Source organism: Psittacula echo, assembly GCF_963264785.1.
Source record: "Psittacula echo genome assembly, chromosome: 4".
NCBI classification, from domain to species: Eukaryota; Metazoa; Chordata; class Aves; order Psittaciformes; family Psittacidae; genus Psittacula; species Psittacula echo.
The window spans coordinates 12199013-12220228 of record NC_137738.1 but is presented as its reverse complement, the minus strand read 5'-3'; the positions used below and the strand labels follow the sequence as shown (position 1 = coordinate 12220228).

General features: G+C 41.0%; 2 protein-coding genes across 9 annotated transcripts in view; one reads left to right on the top strand and one right to left on the bottom strand.

Moving 5' to 3' along the window:
• Positions 1-9199, bottom strand: part of NVL (nuclear VCP like) — a 44326-nt gene extending 35127 nt beyond the window's left edge. For 5 of the 8 annotated variants that reach the window (XR_013956735.1, XR_013956736.1, XM_080616953.1 and 2 more), the window contains exons 1-9: positions 9082-9199; positions 6935-7008; positions 5325-5377; positions 5142-5238; positions 4207-4261; positions 3410-3676; positions 1192-1318; positions 832-908; positions 414-548 (exon numbers count right to left, since the gene is read on the bottom strand). Coding sequence is in view for 6 of the 8 variants with exons in the window: in XM_080616953.1 (XP_080473079.1) it covers positions 414-548; positions 832-908; positions 1192-1318; positions 3410-3676; positions 4207-4261; positions 5142-5238; positions 5325-5377; positions 6935-7008; positions 9082-9138 (942 nt within the window). In the remaining 2 variants the exon portion in view is untranslated. Of the gene's footprint in view, positions 1-413; positions 549-831; positions 909-1191; positions 1319-3409; positions 3677-4206; positions 4262-5141; positions 5378-6934; positions 7009-9081 lie in introns of all 8 variants that reach the window. The other 3 variants (XM_080616956.1, XM_080616957.1, XM_080616954.1) reach the window with 3 other exon arrangements.
• A 251-nt stretch (positions 9200-9450) lies between these two features.
• Positions 9451-17867, top strand: CNIH4 (cornichon family member 4). The gene is made up of 5 exons (XM_080616964.1): positions 9451-9637; positions 11099-11167; positions 12173-12285; positions 16846-16986; positions 17564-17867. The coding sequence occupies exons 1-5, from the start codon at positions 9569-9571 to the stop codon at positions 17589-17591; spliced, it is 420 nt and encodes a 139-aa protein (XP_080473090.1). The 5' UTR covers positions 9451-9568; the 3' UTR covers positions 17592-17867.
• Positions 17868-21216: the final 3349 nt, after the last annotated feature.

The following is a 21216-nucleotide window of genomic DNA, read 5'->3' as shown; positions in this document are numbered from 1 at the left end:
CATGTCTATATTGCTGCCCTGGGAATGCCTCAGAACAAGCAAGTCCAACATAAAACTCTGTCACTATGTCCCCTCTTTACATATGAGGCTCTGTCAAGTACAGATTCAGACGGAACTTAAGCAAAGGAAGTAAAGATGAATGTGTTTTAGACTAAGACTGAATGGAGAGAAAAAGAGACAAAAAAGAAGAAAGATATTCTCCATCCCTGGCAGTGTTCAAGGCCACGTCAGACAGAGCCTCAGGCAACATGGTCTAGTATGAGGTGTCCCTGCCCATGGCAGGGGGTTGGAATTAGATGATCTTAAGGTCCTTTCCAACCCAAACCATTCTATGATTCTATGAAGGAGGATTATATTTTCTCTCTAAGTGTAATTCAGAAAAAGAAGAAACTGTAAATTTAAAGCTATCTCACCCCAGCAATTGCCTGTGCAAGTAGTGTCTTTCCACATCCTGGTGGTCCATGTAAAAGAAAACCCCGAGGTGGAACCACACCTAAGTGCTTATAGACTTCAGGATGACGGACATGAATGAGCATCTTGCATATTTCCTGTTAAGAACAAGGGAGACCTCCATCTAAATTGCAGCAATTAGTATTACAGATTGCTAATATCATAGACAGGGAAAAATAAAGCAAATTCAGTTCATTAACATAATTTCAGCGGCTGCTTTCAGCAAGATTAATCAAAGGGAAAAACCACTTTGTTGCTGTTGGTATACGCAGCTGCTCTCAGCACCATGCAGATGAATTCTGTCAGATTTCTTCTTTATCATTTTTCATCTGACATTTTATTCAGTGCATTCTGTACCCCACAAATAAAATTTTCACAAACCTTTAAAGTTCCATCGTTGCCTCCTACATCCTCAAACTTCACCGAAGGGTGATAAAGCTCTGGTGCCTTACTTCTAACTGTTAAGGTGAAAAAGTCATGAAAATTTAGACATGGCATAATAGTAACTACTAACATCGAACAAAAAAGTACTCAGGCTAAACAATTAGCTAAGTACATGGAAGAGTATTATTTTGTGGTAGTAGACACAGGACTGGAATGTATTTTTAGTACAATGTTAAGGCTAAATTTCTTAACAAGAAAAAAAAATGCTTGAGGACACTCAGAAAACACTTCTCTGGTAATGGATTCCGTGGTCAAACACTCTCTGATAGGAGCAACACCCTGAAAGTAACTTCTCACCTTTCTCTTTAAGCAAGATGGAATTAATCTCTTCATTTACATCTGGAAGTTCTTCTTTTTTTCTTTTTGCTCTCTTACCCTTTGTCTTCTTTCTTTCACTCTCCAAGACAGACACTTCTGTTGATTTCTAGGGCATAAACCCAGAACTAAATATACAAAGCCTTTCAAGTCAGCGAATTTCTGCAAATACTTAAAAGGACTAAGTGTGTGTCTATGATGCTTATCTTACACATATTACATAAATAAAGAGAAGCAAGGCAGGAATTCAACACCTTCTTTTTTGTAGAAACGCAGGGGAGTTTTTTACTTAAGATTAGCCCTTTTTAAAAGGTTCAATTACAGCAGTCACTTTTTTGCTAAGAGTACATACCTACAAGCAAAAAAATCCCCAAACACCTTCCCTCACCCAAAACCCCCAAACCACTAACCAAAATCAGACACCAGTTATTTGCATACCATAAAGCAATACGCTTTGGGGATGAATACACCTGTATGAATATATTTACCCCAATGGAAACAATTTTTATTACTAGTAAGTCATGAGTGGCTATAGGAAAATATTATTCAGTGCTGACACAAATTAACTGTATGAAAGAAAATTACTAATACAGGAGAAAACAAAGAAGAGGTTCTTCGAGAAATGGTTTTGTATGGTTTTCAGTATACAGTATTGCAAACATTTTACAATTTGAAGATCTCCCTTTTATTCAATTTCTCTATGTAAGAGGACACAGTACTACTAGGACAAAGGGATGATGTCTCAAATCTGCCTATTCACTAAGTATTTTGTTGTGCAGTTACGAAGGTGGATATAAACGTAGTTCTTCCTTCACATAAAAAAAAAGAGTATCCTGCCAAAACATCTGGTCAGCCAAACAATGTGCGTTATCTCCCATGCACAAATGGAAAACTTTCAACAGCTAAACAAATCTGGGTTTTTTTTTTCCTAAATAATATAAAAACATTGGGGGGGAGGAGAGGAATCACAAAGTAGCCAACATGTCTGGATGGGGAGTAGGACCTACTTCTAACTGCTTTATAAATCAATGCAATTTCCCTTCAACTTCCCCAATTCTTGTCCATCCAAACAATTTCAGCTTTTTCCATGCTCTAAGACTTAACCACTGGCTAAAGGACACCATGTGCTATTGTCATGGTTTAAACCCAGTCAGCCATAAATCAGCCACGTAGTCTCTTTCTTACTCCCCTCCTTCTTTCCCTCCCCCAGCTCCCGGAGGGATGGGGAGGAGAATCGAGAAGAATGTAATTCTCACGGGTTGAGATAAGAACAGTCCAGTAACTAAGGTATAACACAAACCACTACTGCTACCACCAATAATAATAATGATAAGGGAAATAAGGGGAGAGAATACAACCGCTCACCACCCACCGACCGGTACCCAGCCCGACTGAGCAGTGAACTAGCCCTTCTGGGTAACTCTCAGTTTACATCCTGGGCATGACGTGCTGTGGTATGGAATACCTCTTTGACTAGTTTGGGTCAGGTGCCCTGTCTCTGTTTCCTCCCAGCTTCCCCTCCTCCCTGGCAGAGCATGAGACTCAGAAAATCCTTGGTCAGACTAAACATTTGAGCAGTAACTAAAAACTCCGGTGTTATCAGCGCTGTTCCCAGGCCGAAAGTCAAAAACACAGCACTGCACCAGCTACTAAGAAGGAAGAAAAATGACCGCTACTGCTGAACCCAGGACAGCTATGGCTACAGCAAGCCACATGCTTCTTGACTAGTTAGGCTGGTCACTGGCAAACAGAATAAATAACAGCTAAGTTCTGCTAACCTTTCTCTAAGTATGGGCATTAATCTGGGTCTCTCTAATACTGAGCACTACATTTGCCTCAAAAAATGGTGAGGCAAGTTATAATTGTGACTTTTTTACCTCTTATACAAACACACTTGAAATGGGCCATAAGGTTCAAAAATCACTTTTGACAAGGCAAAACAATAGGCTAAGCCCTTCCTTCTTCAGAAACCAAGCTATAAGTAAGTATTCCACTGAGTTGAAGGCAATCTTTCCTTTCTACGTAATATGTTCACTACCTTTAAACACATGCATGACTGTAATTAAAATACTACATTTTAAAAATAAAGAGAGAAAGACGGTCCGATCTTAGTATCACCCTTCAAAAGCCTGACAAATTACACAGAAAATTATCTTCATTCTTGCTACTTAAATCACATTGGGTTTGTAAAACACAATACCTCAGAAATCAGTTTCTTTTCATCTCCTTCTCCATCCTCCGAAAGGTCAATGAAAAAGTCTTTTCCACATGGAGTTTTATCAATGAACCAGCCACCCTCAGAGATACGTGTTTCAACTCTTGCTCCTGATGAGAGGGTGCTTGTTTGGGGTGCTGTTTGTACAGGAGGGGGGGTTTCCATTGGTTCGTTTTTTGGAGTGGTTGGAACAGAATCAGGATTTCCTTTCTTGTATAAGCTCAGCAGGGAACTGTTCATGTGATTTGTAGACTGCAAAATGTATTTGAAAAGAAAATATACAGGTTATAACTTGGATTATTTATATTAAGGCCAATTAAAAGTATTTCATAAACAACATTTAGCATTACCCCTGATGGATAAAGTAGCCATGCATCTTTCAACCCACTCCCCTGCAAAGCAAACAACAGCATATAAAACTGTATCTGCTGGTTGAAAAGAGCGCAGTCTCTGCAATTTACTCTGAATGATCCCTGTTAATTGATAGTCACCTCTTTTAGTAATAGGTATGTCAGTTCCTTCAATCATTTCATTCATTACATAGCCAAGTCTTTCAGGCCCTCAGTGTGCTTTAAGAAGTGATTCCCCACTACAGATTCTTCCTTCTTCTTCAGAAAACAGCCTCTTTTCAGTTTCTTTTCAGTTCTATAGATTCTCAGTTGGAATTGCCAACTCTGACTTTACCTCATCTTCATTTTTAAACTCTCCAAGTGCATTGCAATTTCACAACACAGAATTGTGTGTTGTGCAAATACAAGCAATCACAATAAAATACAACTTACTAGATCTTCTGGATAATCATCATAATCAGAGTCATCTGTGGCACTTCCTGCAGTCCTTTACATGGAAGGAAGACAAAAACTATTAGGGTATCAGAGCAGAACTGCAAAGGAGACACCCACAAAACAAAACAATGCAAATTCTACAACGTGGTTCCCTATACCCATAATATGTCGCCTAAGACTGGAGAAAAATTCCTGACTTGCATGCCCTACATTTACTCCTATGAAGAGTTAAAAACCACATCCTTTCCAAGTCTGCCATGAGTTGGATCAACTTTGCAACCTGGTTGAAAGACTGCCCTAAAAAAAAGGTGTAGGATCAATCTGATTCAGTTCACCAAGAGATCACACAATCTCCAGTGCTGGCAGAGGGGAAGTACTAGCAATTCACTGCTGTACTGGACTAGTTCTTCTGACAACCATGTCCTAATTTCCTATGAGACCCTTAATATCTACCAAAGGTTACAGAAACCAGAATGGTCCATAAGACTACGCAAAATTGGGAGTCAGGAAACCTCAGATCCAGTGGTGATTTATTCTGAATAGCCTATCTTGTATCTTTTTCTCTCAGATTCAGTTAATGTCCCTCACACCCACGAAAGTTTAAACAGAAAACAAAACTAAGGAACCACATGAGCACTGGGGCCTCTTGTGGAAAACTATCGAGAAAGTCCCAAGGTTATTCACTAATTGAAGGCTATAGGATCCCCATAACAGAAAAATTGTGACTGGTTCTAGTATCTGCTTGTCTTCAGTGAAAAAAGTGCTTCCATTCACTAGAGGTAATTTCTGATGAGACAGGCCTTTGGGAAACCAAAGATCTGTCTGCAACCTTAAAGCTACCAAAACCTAATAATATGCAGAAAGAAAGTTTTAAAGAAGTCACAATACTAATGGCATTACTAAAGTAATCTAATGGTAAAAATTCTTCTTACTCATTTTTCTCTTGCTGTCTTGCTCTTTTTGCCACATGTTCGGCTTCTAAACTTGCTAAATCTTCACGTTCTTTTTCATTACTGATTATTCCAAACACTAAAAGGAAAAGTTCAAACATGTTAAGAAAACAGCCAAAGCATATTCAAAGAATTTGATCTTAGACATAATACTAACAGAACTACCTTTTTCAACTTGTATTCTAAAAGCATTTCGTTTTCTTCGTCCATAGTCTGCACTGAAAAAAAACCCCAAAATAAACAGGTTACATCAACTGCTTCTTCCCCCAACACAGTGTCATTCTCAGGGGAAAAAAAAAAAAACCACATTGTCAGTTGAAAACCAAACTTTCATAGAAGCTCTTATTAAAAACCAACTATGTGAACACATAGAATCATAGAATAGTTTAGGTTGGAAGGGACCTTAAGATCATCTAGTTCCAACCCCCCTGCCATGGGCAGGGACACCCCACACTAAACCATGCCACCCAAGGCTTTGCCCAACCTGGCCTTGAACACCGCCAGCGATGAAGCATTCACAACTTCCCTGAGCAACCCATTCCAGTGCCTCACCACCCTCTCAGTAAAGAATTTCTTCCTTATATCCAATCTAAACTTCCCCTGTTTAAGTTTGAACCCTTTACCCCTTGTCCTGTCACTACAGTCCCTGTAGTGTACATCCCCAGCATCCTTATAGGCCCCCTTCAGATATTGGAAGGCTGCTATGAGGTCTCCATGCAGCCTTCTCTTCTCCAGGCTGAACAGCCCCAACTTTCTCAGCCTGTCTCCATACGGGAGGTGCTCCAGTCCCCTGATCATTCTCATGGCCCTCGTCTGGACTTGTTTCATGTCCTTTTTATGCTGAGAACACCAGAACTGCACACAATACTCCAAGTGAGGTCTCGCGAGAGCGGAGTAGAAGAGCAGGATCACCTCCTTCGACCTGCTGGTCATGCTCCTTTTGATGCACATGATTGTTTTGTCTTAAGCCTGGAACAGCTCAATCACTGGGATGAAACAAAAGCACTAAACTATACTGGTCTCTAAAGGGATGTTTAATTAATACTATCAAGATCCTTTTTAGCTGGAGATACAGAGAAGCAGCAACATACAAATGATCACACTGGATTCTGTATGGACACAGGACTAGAAAGGACAGTCCAGTGAGGAATAACTGTGATGATCAATAATGGTCACTATAACAAAATCTGATTCAATAAGCATCCTTAAATGCAAACAAAAATCATCAGCCTTTTACCTTCACTTACTGATGGTATATTTTATCTATTCGCTTTTATAAAATCGCTGGAAGAGGGAAAACAAAACAAAACCCCAAGACCTGTAAGCATCCTAAGCAAAGGGTTTGGCTCCCTTTCTCTAACAAGGCACAAATAGAACACACAAGCATGAATGAATATAATTCTCCACCTTCATTAACCCCCACAGCCACCAATGACCTGCTGACACACAACCTTGCTCCCACCCATATCAGCCTAAAATTAACTAGGTAAGACTGACCATCCTGCTGAGCATCTGAGCAAGATTTAGTGTCTTACTGAACCCTCTATCTCCCCCATCTGCCTGCACCAAAGTGTTATTTTCCCTAACATTTCAGCTCACTGAGGGAAAGGACAAACATGCTGTAATACATCTGTAGCTGTTCAATTAAAACAAAAAAAGCAGCCCATAAAAAACAAACCACAACTAGATCTTGCAATGCCAGTGCATTAATAAAATACAAGCTACTAGATATATCAGCAGATGGAAACACTACTAAAGTACAAATCTCTGCTCACCTGTAGGTTTTCTGCAAATCAGATGCTAGGATTCCAATGTCAACATACTGGCCACATTTACTACTTGCAAGATACTGAAATGAAGAATTTTAAGCAGCAAATAAAATCTTTGTCAATCACTTCACCAGAACAAATATGCCTACTTTAAACTCTACTCTTCTTAGAAATGAAAATTGGAAACAGCTTCGAACTGCCTTGGAACACACTAGACAGTATTTCCCAATGAAACAGAAAAGCTTATTAAGACACAGACAGGAAAAGCAGCATATTGTATTTTGGTACTTCCAGGATCTCTGCTGGTGCAATGCCATTGTTTTTATTTAGTAAGAAAGGTGACTTTGTAACCCACATGCCATTTTCTTGTCAATCCTTCTAAAGCTCTTGGTTTATCTCAGTTAACCTCCTTCTGGGTTTAGGTCTCCTACCTTAATGAAATAATCTACATCAGTTAGCATGCATACTGTCATAATAAAAACTTTAATCTTTACAAGATGTTTCAATTAATGCTCTAGAAAAGTATATAAATTACAGTGAATTCTATAAAGCTTTTCCTTTTTTTTTTTTTCTGACAGCAGCTGATCCAACCCATTTTCAAGCCACAGTTATGAAAGTGTGAGAAAATGTACAAAATTTCAGGTGCAACTGGAGTCCGTTTGCTTTCTCTCCCCACTCTCTGAATGAGGAGCAAGAAGAAGTTTCAATACTGTAATCACTGAATCACAGAATGGTTTGGGTTTGAAGGGACCTTAAAGATCACCTGGTTCCAATCCCCTGATGGTGGATTTTCCTTCTTAGAAAAAAGGAGACAGAATGTCCCTAAAAGATACAGCATTACCAAGGCTGCAGCAAGAACAACTTCAAAATCTCATTTAAATTAATACCTCTATTTAAAATCAAACTGCTTAATATTAAATTCAGAATTCCTTTTTTAAATGATGTGACACTTCATGTCGCCCATGAGCAACTACTGACCTGCAGAAAAAAAATCAAGCCCATCACAAATCCGGCTGCCTTTCTCACTTCAGAACAGTAAAGACAATTTCACTGTGATCTTGTAAATTAAAATAAGCAACTTCCCTCAAGCAGCCACTCGCATTTGAAGGAATTAGAAGCGGAGTACTTATACAGAGACTCAGAAAAATGGTGTTTAATTCCAAAGTCACCAAAAATTTTCAGGTGTGACACAGCACTACATCACCTGAAGGAATCACTGTTTTCCATGATCTTCACAGGTGTATTGTGGAAGTAATCCATTTTTTCCCTTTTCTTCAGTCACCGATTAATATAATCGATGTACATGTTTCCAAGTGTAAACACTTCTAATTTGCCTACATATACTCTGAGTGCATTTTCTCTGGACTACTTTGGAGAACTGCATCCAGTTCTCAGACGCCCAACACAAGAAGGACAGAAACTTGTTGGAGCAAGTCCAGAGGAGGCCATGAAGATGCTCCAAGGGGCTGGAGCAGCTCTGCTCTGGAGCCAGGCTGAGAAAGCTGGGCTGGTTTAGCCTGGAGAACAGAAGGCTCCTTAAGGGGAGACCTTAGAGCAGCTCCCAGTGCCTAAAGGGGCTATAAAAAACCTGGAGTGTGGCTTTTAGGGCCTGTAGGGACAGGACAAGAGGAAATGGCTCTAAACTGACAGAGGGGAGATTCAGATTAGATATTAGGAAGAAATTCTTCCCTGTGAGGGTGCTGAGGCACTGGCACAGGTTGCTCAGAGAAGCTGCGGCTGCCCCATCCCTGGCAGTGTTCAAGGCCAGGCTGGACAGGGCTTGAAGCAACCTGGTCTAGTGGAAGGTGTCCCTGCCTGTGGCAGGGGGTTGGAACTGGATGAGCTTTAAGGTCCCTTCTAACACAAACCATTCCATGGCTCTACGACATTCATCTCAGATTTGAAATTGCAGCCAGCTTCAGGATCAGAAATACTGAAGAATGAAACAAAACGAAATAAAATGCCAAAAAATAACCCCCCCATTTCTAAACCTCCGAGAGGCCAGGCCGCGTCCTGGCACCCTCCCACTCCTCAGCAGACCAATGGCCCAGAACCTTTCCGCAAGCCAGGGTAGCGGCGCAGCGCGCCATACAGTCCTGAGGGAGCCCTCCCTCGCCGCTGCCTCCCCTTGGGGTCGCCGCCTGCCCCGGTACCTGCTTAACGCGCTGCTTCAGCCGCAGGTCCACGAAGTGTCCCGGCCGGCTCCTCATGGCAGCTCGCCGCCTGCCCGCGCCGACGGGACCGGGGACTGCCTACCGCTTCGCCTGCGCCGGACGGCCGAATGCCGCTGGACTGGAATTGCGCGCAGGCAGCTCCCGGGCGCCTCAGCCACGCCGCCGCAGGCCCCCTTTGAACCGCCGGCCTGTACCGGCAGAGTGGCACAGAGGAGCGGCTCGCTCTGACTGTGCCCGGCCGCTAATTAAGCTTCACGGTGCCCTTCCCGTCGGGGCAGTGTGAACCCTCCGCCACCGCAGCGCCCTCAGCAAGAGCCGGGACGTGTCCCCTTGCCGCCGCCCGGCCGCGACGGCTGAGGAGAGCGGGTGGAGACTCCATTTCCCAGCATGCTACGCGCCACAGAGTGGCCTTGTCCGGGCGGGGAGCAGTGCGTACGGCGGCCGGGAGGGTGGCGGCCGAGGCGGGATGGAGTCGGTGGTCTTCATCTTCTCGCTCATTGACTGCTGTGCCCTCATTTTCCTTTCCGTCTACTTCGTATCCTTCTTATGTGGGGTTGGCGGGCGACCGGGGTGGGCAGGGTTGGGGCTGCGGTCGCGTCCCGCGGGACCGAGGTGGGCTGGGCCCATTGAGGCGTCGCTGAGGACGGACGGGCGAGCGAGCGAGCGAGCGGGGCCGGCGCCGCCGGGGTGGCGGGTGGCCTGAGAGCGATGAGACGTGAGGGTCTGTGCGGTAATGGCTGCTGGCGGTTGGTGCCCGGGGCGGCTGCCCCCAGGGAGCCGGCGGGAAAGGGTTCAGAGAGAGGAGAGTGCCGCGTTGTAGGGAAAGGGCGGGTACACGAAATATGCTCGCTACTTCGGGAGCTGGAGCTCAGGGGGCCTGCAGGAGGCCACGGGTGTGCGCGGTGGGGGCCGTGGAAAATACATCGTGGCTCAGCACAAGTAGCGTATGCTTGGCTTTGGTGGGGTGTCAAAGCGTGCTTCACTCTCTCACAAACTACACAGGCCTGTAAAACACGGTCATGCGGTAGCTTTTAATTGTAAGGATACCTTAGGCGATTTTAGATGTGAGCTGACGGCTGTGAGACTGCGAGTTCCTTGGCAAACGGAATTCCCGTATTCTTTGTTACAAACTTGCCTGCGGGCTTTGCTGCCTGGCGTTGTTACGATGTAGAAGCGCCGGCTGGGCTTTGCTTTCTTATTTTTCTGAATACGAGAGAATTGGCTTTCATTCTGATGCTATTTCAGAATCTCTCCAGTTCTTGTCATAGGAAAAAGTACAGAAGCACTTGAAAGAAATTAATCCTAGAAGGACAGGTTATTTGTTGAAAAATATAAAGGCTTTACCTAGGGATTGAAGAAATCTTGTGCTTTTTCATTTTCTTGAAAGAAAGGAGCCTGAGCTTTACAGGGCATAGCATAATGATGTGCAATGTACATCCTAAGACTTTTTTAGAGGACTTTTCTGTCTGAAGTCGTCTTTTTTCAATTGCTGAAAGTTCATTTGATAATGATGTTACCCTCTTTTTTCCTAGTAAAGTTTGAATTCAGCCAATGTTGCTGTAAATGTAAAAACAAAAAGTAGATACACTTCATAAACCTGTACTATTGTGCACTTTATTATGGGGAGAGTTTAAAAACTGCATTAACTTTTTCTTCTAAGTTGTGGTTTCAAGTCTTGTAGCAATAATTCTGATACTAAAAATACTGAGTTTGCCTCCTTGGTCTGTTCTTAGGGTTGAACTGAACTTTAGCACTTGAGCAACAGTTGCCACAGGAAAAACATTATAAAATCACTTGGCCTAGTGATAAAATGTGGCCTAACTTGCTACCTAAAGCTAGAGTTAATTGTAACCAAGTGAAATATGCTTTTGTCAGATCAGCTGTAGAACAGGACAGTCTATGCTGACAGCAGAGTGCTCTCCACAGGTTATTTGATGAAAATAAAGCTTTGTGTATTCCCAGTTACCATACAATTTTTCCTCATCTTGGGCTTCAGATAATCACACTATCAGATTTGGAATGTGACTACATTAATGCTAGATCATGCTGCTCAAAACTCAATAAAGTAAATTATTCTTCTTTGCATTTTATGTGGTTTAAAAAAGATGGCTCTTCATCTTAGCATCGCAAACAACAGGGGTGCAATGTGTGTCTGAAGAGCCTCAATTGGCAGTATTTTGCTTATATCCTTTATTTCAGTCTGCTTGTCTTTTTTTGATGGCTGTCTTTCTTCAAGTTCAGTCAGGAAAGGCTGTTCCTCTGACCCTTGGTACTCTGCATTCCTGGGACTGAGACTTAATTCTTCATAGACCTCTTAAGTTCTGTGCTTTTGTTTTTGAAAGCCACACCAAGGATGTCTGTCTGTGACTGAACTCCGAGATCTTTACAGCAACTTTGTCAGATGCTTCTGTATAATTTCTAATTTCTCTCCAAAAGTAAAGAGTTTTACTATGATAAGAAAAAGTACCATTTTAACCAAATCAATATGGCCTTCCTGCATGGGTGCTCACTTTGATTTTTGATATTTTCTTTCTTAGTGTAAGAGAGAATGCTGCAGAATACTATCAAGGTGAAAATGTCTTACTGCCAGGGGCTGACCCAATTTAACTATGCCAGTTTTCATATTGATCAACTTTCTTATCTGTTCCAAGCCTGGGGGTGCTTGTATGTCCTGTGTCTGTGCACATTTTCATTATCTGCTTCTCTCATTCTTAAATCCAGTTCTCTGCAGTGATTTCGAATGAGCACTGTATATTTCTTAACTCGCTTTCTTAAGTGCTTGTGTAACATAGTTGTGTTCAAACAGCTGCTGTGCTTCTCTAGAAACTTTTGTAATACTTGGATAAAGGATGTCTGTTAGCCCAAAACCAGGCCCTAAGATACTCTAACTCACATGGAATGTGTCTGAAGGTATCAATTTGTCCAGATGCGATGAAATCATATGCTTCTGCCATGATTTTTCTGCCTGAATTTTACATGATTAGAATTAGATGATAACTCTATATAGATCTCTTCTTCAGAAAAGAATTTACATTTGTGCATATAATTCCTTTTCTTCCCTTTTTTACAGTGGGTGGTGCCTGAAATGATTGGCCATGCTGTTGTAACAGTATTAATGCTTATTTCATTGCACTGGTTCATCTTTCTCCTTAATTTGCCAGTAGCAACATGGAATATATATAGGTAAGTGCAAAGGGTTTTGTGTGCTTTTTTTCTTTGTTACTAGTTTAGTTTTAAGCGTAGTATGAAGGTAGATAGTATGTTGTGATGAGATGTTTCAGTTGTGTTCTTGAGCTGCCAACAGTCTTTATGGATCTAACTAACGTGAAACTCTCCTGTCCTTGCATTTAAAATTACAAGAAACCAAACAGTGAAGGGTAAGAAGCTTCTGACCTGTAGTAGAAATGTTTGGAAGGTAGTATCCTTGCATTCTCCTTAGTGTCTAGGAATCTTGATTTGCAAGTCATTCCCAAGTTCATAGGAAATAGTGTGATTCTAATTGGGATTATGAAGTAGTGCTGCAAACACAGTTAATGTTTTTCATGCTGTGTCTACATGCCTGATAGTGATAGCAGCATAAAAGTATGGCGATCAGTATGGCCAACGGTTATAAAACCATCAGGCTGTGTTGTCATCCCCGACACCCTCCTGTGTTTGCTGTCTTGTCTGTAGCCTGCATTTGCATTGCTTTTGGTCCCCCATTTTGCCTCTTTGTATCTGGAAAGGTTTGCAGACTTTTCACCTTACGACAACTGTTAATGTTACTGGTCTTTATATACCGGGTCGTCCATGGCTTTGGAATGGTTTATCATCAGTGGGGGTTTCCACATGGCAACATTGGGGCTGGTGGTTCAAAAATATTCTTTTTATTTTGTATCATCTGATGTGCAGAGAACTGAATCTTTACCGGTGCTGTGCTAATAAAAACTGGGTGTGGATTTGTTGCAATTGTATCACTAATCACTATAGTACAGGAAGTCCAAAAGACCAAATGTTTAAGATACAGGTATAAAAAGTTGCTGTAATTCTTGTTTGCCTGAACCTGCTAGGGCTAACTGTTTGCAGGGATGGGTTGAGTTGCTGGTAAAATTAAATGAGGTTTCATAGCTCTCACTAAAAAGAAGTTGAGGACCTCATTGTTCTTGGACAGAATAACCATGCATTTATCACCCTTGTTATCTACAACACTGAGAGCAAAGCCTTCAAATGTTTCTGAGCTGGAGTAACATGAGACACAATAGAACTTGTATGCTTAATAAACAAATATTGCCTAAATGCAACAGGGATAGTTCTGTTTGGCCATCTGTGTGTACAGCTGTATTACACACTGACTAGTTGCACAAAATGACCAGTATTCCCTTTGGTATCTTCTGGCAAGTATGGAGTTTGCATTTCATGTTTTGTTTAGGCTAGACTCTTTCTACAGAGACACTAGAGAGGGAATTCATTTTCTTTGAAGCTTTGAAGAGCTCTTGTACTGGTTATCCTTTCCTACTTCCTTTTGCTTACTGGCAATGTTTAAAGTAGCCACTTGCCTTCCCTTGTAAACCTGGTCGGAGAGAATTTGAGAAGATACAATTTCTGTTTCCACACTTCAGACAGTAAGCCTTGGCTGCTGTTTTGAACTGTCAGATCTCATTTTATTTTTGTCATACATGGGGTAGACATCCTGAGTATCCTAAATACAGGACTGTTTTCTTAATTTTAGGGGTGCTGTGCAGGCAATATATGAATATGACAGTATGATACTTCTCCTGTTCTGCCACAAGCAGTCAAAATGTTAAGCCTGTATTGCTAATCCTGCTTTCTTTCTGAGGATTGAGGAGTTTCACCCACATTGATTGCCTGGACTATCCCATCCATAGTGAAGGACTTAGAGGTCTGCAAAAGCAAGTGTGTTTTTTAGCGTTATGAAGGAAATGTGATGATTTGGGATAGAACTTAAATTTCACCCAGTGTTCAATGGACTAAACGTCTGGTAGTCAGAAGAATGGTGTGCTGTAAAGTAGTCTGAATACACGGATGAGAGGAGAAGGTATCATTTACTAAACTAGGATTAAGTAGGAACAGATGAAGTGTGAACCTATTATCGTGAGCTGCAGTCTTCCAGCATCAGCTATATGTGTTTGAATCTTCTTCATATGTTATAGTATCTCAAGGACCAGTCTCTGGAGTCAGTGTTGCTGCACATGAATTCAGAAAGGTTTAAGATAATCATTCTACTCCAAGAGGAGTACAGAAATGTAAATACTTCTGAGATTGAAGAAGTCTGTGCTTTGTAGTATATCTAAGAGATAATAGAGAGAAAGGTAGGATAATAATCCCTTCCCCTTGTCTCTTCCCTTCAAAACCTGCTTAATCTTGATGAGTGAATGGTGGTTACAGGCAGTGCTGGCTTAATTTAACCAGTTGTCTCGATTTCAGTGAGGGTAGAGAGGGTTTTTGTGAAAGAGGCAGCAAAAACAAATCCCGGGGAGGATAAATTGGTCAAAAACAGCATCAAGGGAGACTTGAGTTGCAGCATGTTTATTGTAACATCCTACTGGCCCTTCTTGTTCAGCATACTCAGGTGCTCACTTGGGTTTATTTGCTGAATTTTCTAGTGTCTTACACAATCCCCAGTGAGACACAGTTTTGCCTTACAATGCCCTTGTTTTAAAACTAGATATTGAAGCAGCTTATTTGAAATCAAATCGTATTTGAAAACAGATTTTTTTTTTTTAGTTCTTAAATATTTCTTAGACCTGCTATTATGTAAAAGAAACAAGAACTACAAAGGAAATGTAGAATGTGAGTAGACAAGAAAGAAATCAACTTTGAACGCTTCCCTTTCATCTTTGCTATGTAGACCTGCTTGAGACAATAGGTCCAAATAATGTGATTTTGCCATGTCTTTAAGGAAATCTTACCCCTCTCAAGACTGAAGGAGTTAAAAAAGAGTAATCTTTAAAATACAGTGAAAATGTTGACCAGAACTTCCACATTCCTTATGAAATTATGTAATCTAGAGGCAAATGTCCTGTTGCTGTGGCAGCAGCTTCCACTGAGTGGAGATCCTGGAGGCACCGCTGTATATATTCGCTAAAGCTGACAGTTGTCTTGTTCTGTGTGGCTTTGCTGCACAAGTTTTTTGCTGTTTAGAGTAAAACAATGGGCTTGAGTTGGGTTTGTTAGCATCTGGCATCCTTGTGTCCATGACTGAAGTTCCTGAGATATATAAGCTATGCTGGCTTGTGGGGCTCCTAGTGGAATTACCTCCCAGGTTCCACAATTAAGTTGCATCATTTAGGTGTTATCAATGTTCTTCTTAAAAAGCAGAATTAATAAATACTACCTTTATGGCACTCATTTCCTAGGGACATTAGAAAACTGTGCTCTATTTGGGATAAATTGATACAGGAAACTTATGTTCCTCCTTTTATTCCAATAAAACGCATTACATTCCCAGTAAATGGACAACAATTTGTGTATAGTACTAAAAATAGAACAATCACTTAAAAATTCACATTTAGAAGAGAATTTCAAATTGTAATGATTTCACATGAACTATTTCTAATGGGACATAATTGAGTTTGTTATTAGTCAAATATGCTGCAGTGCTTCTTAATGCCTCTGTGAAAGAAAGACCAATACTGTGGTCCTAATGGGTTTTGGTTGGTTGTATGGTTTTGGTTGGTTGGTTTGGTTTTATCTTGTCTCCTGCTGCTGCCATAAAACACCCGTTTCTTGTTCCCTTCCTTCCCCTTCTGTTATTGAGATGAATGTTGTGAGAGGTGGGGAGTGCCTTTTGGAATACAAGTGGCGCCATTCTTTGAGTATATACAGAAAATCAAGAGGCATTCTGTTCTGAAAGCTTGCTTTTGCTGTGGGTGAAAGAGGAGGAGTTAAATTCCTGTGTAGAGTGAGTATTATTTCAGGAAGGTAGAGCCTGAATGACACTGAAGTGAAATATTAGTAATACTGTTCTAGACTGAGCTCAGCTGGAATGAGAGCTTCACGTGCTTGCGTTTGCCATCCTGAGATATGCTTATGACAAAAGAACATGCTGCTTGTTGAATTTTCACAGGACATAAATATGTGCTTTGCTGCTGTTATTTTTTGCTTCCATTTCACTTTGTTTTACTCAACTTCTTTTCCTACGTGGGTTTAGACAGCAGCACTTAGCCTCTTCAGCCCTGCCCAGTCTCTCACCCTGTCAGCCTCAATGTCTCTGCTGAGATAACACAGGATGGTTGTGACAAAGATGGGAATAATACACATATGTTTTGTCTCTTCTATGCTGTCTCATTTGACCACTGGCGTTTGTGATCGTCTGTGTGGGGGTTTCTGCTAAATAAATAATTTATTAGTGAAATTAAATCCTTTCCAATCATTTCATTTAATGCATCTTTCCACTGTGGGTGGACGTTTCCATCATAACACCAATTAACCATGAACAGCAATTAAAACAAACTGGAATCAGCTATTGCCTGGAAACTCTCCCATTTACACATGGGATGTTGGGCTGATGCGTTTAGTACTTTTTGTCCTCTTTGATGGTGGGTTGTAGTGGCAGAAATTCACACAATATCCTGAAACTGGAATAGAATTAAAAAAGAGCTGCCTTATGTTGGATTGTGAAACCACTGTTCAGATGGAAGTCCCTTCTGTGCAAGCTCTCCTGTTCCCCTTTCTCTACACTCCCTAATGTTTTGATGACTATACTTCTGTTTTGATTTGGTTTCTTTCTTCTTAAACTTTCAGGTACATTATGGTGCCATGTGGAAACATGGGGGTATTTGACCCCACAGAGATCCATAACCGAGGACAACTGAAATCACACATGAAGGAAGCCATGATTAAACTAGGCTTTCATCTGCTGTGTTTCTTCATGTACCTTTACAGGTTAGTCGCAAAAATTGCTTCCAAGGCACAAAGGAATTGTCTGCCAGCTATTTTTATCTCCTCTATTCTGCTATGGTAATTGCTGGTATTTGTGTCTTGCATCCTGCTAAGCCTCAATAATGTATTCTGACAACTGTCTGCAGGCTCATTATGTGCCTTTATTCTCTCTGATCCACTGTTTGAAAGCTCAGACTACTCCTTAATCTCAAAAATCTGTAAGTACAATATAAGGGGTTACATGATTTCAGCACCTAGAATAAGCAGCCTGTTTAGAATGGAAATCATCCTGAGGACCAAATTTACTTTACAAGTTCTGTTTTAGAAGATAAATTAATCAGACTAAGTTATAAATGGGTGCGTTCTGTGATGGGCTCACTTATTACGGGATAGAACAACTACTGTTCTTGTGCTGCAGTATTACTTCTGTAGTCCTTGTCTTCATGAGTAAAGCACAGAGCACAGTTGCCTTGACTTTGCATTTCAGAATCAAGCACAATTCTCTCATGAAAGCAATAGCTGTTGCTACTTGCACGTGCCTCAGTAATCCACTGGTGTCATGTTTTCTGTTTTGTCACAGTATGATTCTGGCTTTGATAAATGATTGAGAAGTTGAAAAAGAACCGTTAGCTGCCAAATTGGGCCATCACTCCCGTGACTGGTTGTGGAGCCACAGACACCTTCTGACCATACCTAGATCAGTGTCATCGTGCAGTATCTTTTACCTCTTTGGACAAGAAATATTTTTTTCTGTATTTTTAACATAAAGTATTTTCAAAAGACATTGGGTCTGTGTAGCACTTGTCTTTGTTCCTTTACAACCCAAACTGCTGGAGCTGCTGCTTCTCTAAGATGAAATCGTTGCTTACAGAACTGATCTCATAGGAATTAAATAGTGGGAATGGAAACTCATTTCAGTAGCATGGGCTAATAGTAGTGGTAGTTCCAGAACAAATTTAAGTGCAGCTCTGATGCCTGTTTCTTAGTGAAAAGTGTCAAGATGTGCCTCTGGCTGTCGAGCTGACCTGTAAGAGCCTAGTTTGAAGCAGTGATTGGAACACAGATTTCAAAGTGGAGCAGCAGCACAGCTTTCATCTTTGTCTCAGTGTGTTTTCCAACTAAAAAGCGATGGAATAAAAGTTACATTTTTCTCCCTTTTCACCCCTCTCTCCCAACAACCTACATGAAGACTTGTGTTTGGATGGATTAAGGTCCCTTTGGTGAAAGTGACACTTGTGTGTAAGAGTGAAAAACAGATAAATAAGAAATGTGATTAATACTTGCTTTTTCCCTTCAACTTCTATTTTGTTACTGAAATACATCACAGCCCTCCATGCAAGGTATTGCACTGGGATTGGTGTTGGTTACAGAGCAAAAGGCTACCTGCAGTCACTGCTCCCTGAACCTGCTGCTCCCATACCCAGTGATCTGAATCAAGAGTACGTTTAGCTCGGGAAGGTGGTCAGGTAAACATAATTCCAGTTACCCCAATGCCAACGTGACTGTGCTTCAAAGACACCAGCAAACTTTATTCTCTTTGTGCAGCTCCTGCATCAGTGATAAGTACATGAACCTGAGTTTGTACCCTCACTGTCCAAATGTCTTTAAATATGTGCATGGAAGCACGGTTTTTTGAAAGTGGAACACTTCATAAATACAGTTCTGTAATTAAGTGCTAAAACTCATGAGCTTTTCCTTCTGGAGTACTTGTTCTTGGGTGAATAGCTGTAGTTAGCAGATAGTTTTCATGGCCAGCAGTGAAAAGACAACACTGAATCCTGACTTCTTTAGTACCTTGTGTTCTTGGAAAAGTCTGGCTTTAAATTCATGATGGATGGAGGCCAAGTTCAGCTGTTGCAAAGATGAAAAACTGCTGCAAATTACACTCATTAAAAATAAACAGCTCCCACAGCTGCACACCATGCACTACTTGACACCACAAACATCAAACTGCAGAAGGTACTGCCTTATAAAGCTGACCCAGACAGGATGTAGCTCTGAGTAAAAGTAAAGCAAATAAAACTTTAAAAAAGAGAGAAAGTTAGTAACTTTTGCCACAGCTTATATAGTAGGCACTAAGTTACTCATTTGTATGTGAAAGAAAAGTAGAACACGTATTTTGGGTGTTAACTGTTAGAAGAAAGGGCAGTGCTAGTAAGCTGCTTGAGTTAAGTCCTTGCTGCAATGCTTATGGTAGTGGAATTTAACGACATTTCACACTGAGAAGCATGCTCGTTAGTCTGTAAGTCCACTGCTTATAAAACTATCAGGTTTACATCTTATCTCAAGGTCATGTCTCTAGAATAAGAGCTTTATTGGTAATGAAGATGTTTGTAAGATACAAACATTGCCTCCAATGATGTCTAAGTGCCAGTACCTCAGGATTACAGTGATGACAGTAGATAGGGTAGACCCCATTTGCTAATGGAATTAGTAAAATCTATCACTTGCTATGAAAAGCTTCTGTTCTCATCTATTGAGGGAAGTGTTTTTTTCAGAGATGTGAGCAGTACAGGGAAGGATAAGGGAAAAGAACAATGCATTTGAAAACAAACCATAAAAATGGGAGCAGCATATATCATTAAGACATTATGTCTTCGACCTAGAGAGATATTACTGTGGATTTCTCCCTACTTCCCTCCTCAAGAGTGAGTTAGCCATGATAGACCACTAAAAACCTACAGATACGTTTTCTAAGCAGTGGTTGTCAAATACTAAACAAGCTGTAGTTCATTTAAATGCAAACTTCCCACTCAATTTTTAATATAAAGAAATTCTCTGTTCACTCCTATCAAACATTGTTGTAACAGTTGGAAAAACCCCCGGGAGCTACAGAGAAATTACACTGGTAATGTTTAAGCCCTTCTTACTGTACAGGGTCATTTCCTACCTAAATAGCCTCACAGAGCTCAGCATCAGCAATCAGAAACATGTATTTGTAATTGCTAAAAATGTAGTTAATTAGGTGGAAATATGGATGCTACAGGCATCTATCTCATGGGAGAGCCACAAAGCACAGAAATCCTATGGTAAAAATCAGAACTCCCTGTTCTGTGGGTCGCCATCCAGAGAGAACAGGGTAATTTAAATCCAAGCTTATGATACAGAATTCTAGACAATTACAAACTTTGGGATGATTTTAAATAAACTTTGGTGTGAGACCAAACACAGACTCCTTCCTATTCACTCACCAGATTATTACTTCCTTTTGGAATGGAAGTATCCAACTTCGTGAGGGGACCATTAGTTTATCCATCAAGTGATTAGCTATGATTTGTCAAAACCCTTAATCCACAACAATTAATCTGCACTTAGCCTACAGGATCCATTTAACAAAAGAACTACAGGAACTTTAAAGTTAAAATAGAAGGTTATTACCCTCCTTTTGTCACCCACAGTCTAGAGCCTGACCAGCTTGTGAAAACAGGACTCAGTGAGCAGGTTACAGAGCTGAGACTGCACTTGGGAGGGGGATTAGTTAAAATGAACAACAGCGTGTTTCCCTACTTAATCATTACAGATACAGACTGTTGGTTATTTAGCCTGCTTTATTAAAGAATATACTTAGATCTTCAGCCTACTAAATTATTGTTTGGGTTTTTTTTTTCTACAATAGTTTTATATTATGGAACATAGGAATTCAGTGGGTTTAAAAGGATGACCAGTAGTCCTGACAACAGTTCTCCATGCAGGTGAACAATCAACCTGCCTCCCTGATAAGCCCATAGAAGCAAATCTTTATCTGTTCAGTATTGGCATAGCTTGATTCTACTTTTTCTTCACGAGAAGCTCACTAGGATTTTGTACAAATGCCAAGAAAAGACCCTTTTTTTAACCCCTCAGGATACAATAGTGGAAGTAGTAACAGGAAAACTGGGGCTATACGGACCACGATGCATTTATCTGCACATTAAGCACCTTACCTGTGGCAGACAGGGTAGAGGCATACAAGCATTGTGGGTCTTTTAAAGTGAAGAGACAACTGGGACTGCCACTTTTCTGTAACAAGTAGATAGCTTGAGCATGTGCAACACGTGCACTGGAGCAGAGGGATGCATCAGGCAGTACAGAAAGCAGAGAGCAAGGCAAGAAGTGCCAGAGTAAGAAGTGCCCCTCTCAAATACCCTACCTCAGGCAGAGTTTGGATTTAAACTACTTACGAAGCGCTCATCTATCATCAGGTTCCTTATGTAGTTTCTTTTAAAGAATCTGAAGGCTTTTAGAAAAAGTTTA

Coding starts and splice junctions, on each gene's coding strand:
- CNIH4 (XM_080616964.1), top strand. CDS start 9,569: ATGGAGTCGGTGGTCTTCATCTTCTCGCTCATTGACTGCTGTGCCCTC. Junction 9,638..11,098: donor TTTTCCTTTCCGTCTACTTC/GTATCCTTCTTA, acceptor CTTGGGCTTCAG/ATAATCACACTATCAGATTT. Junction 16,987..17,563: donor TTCTTCATGTACCTTTACAG/GTTAGTCGCAAA, acceptor GTTTTGTCACAG/TATGATTCTGGCTTTGATAA.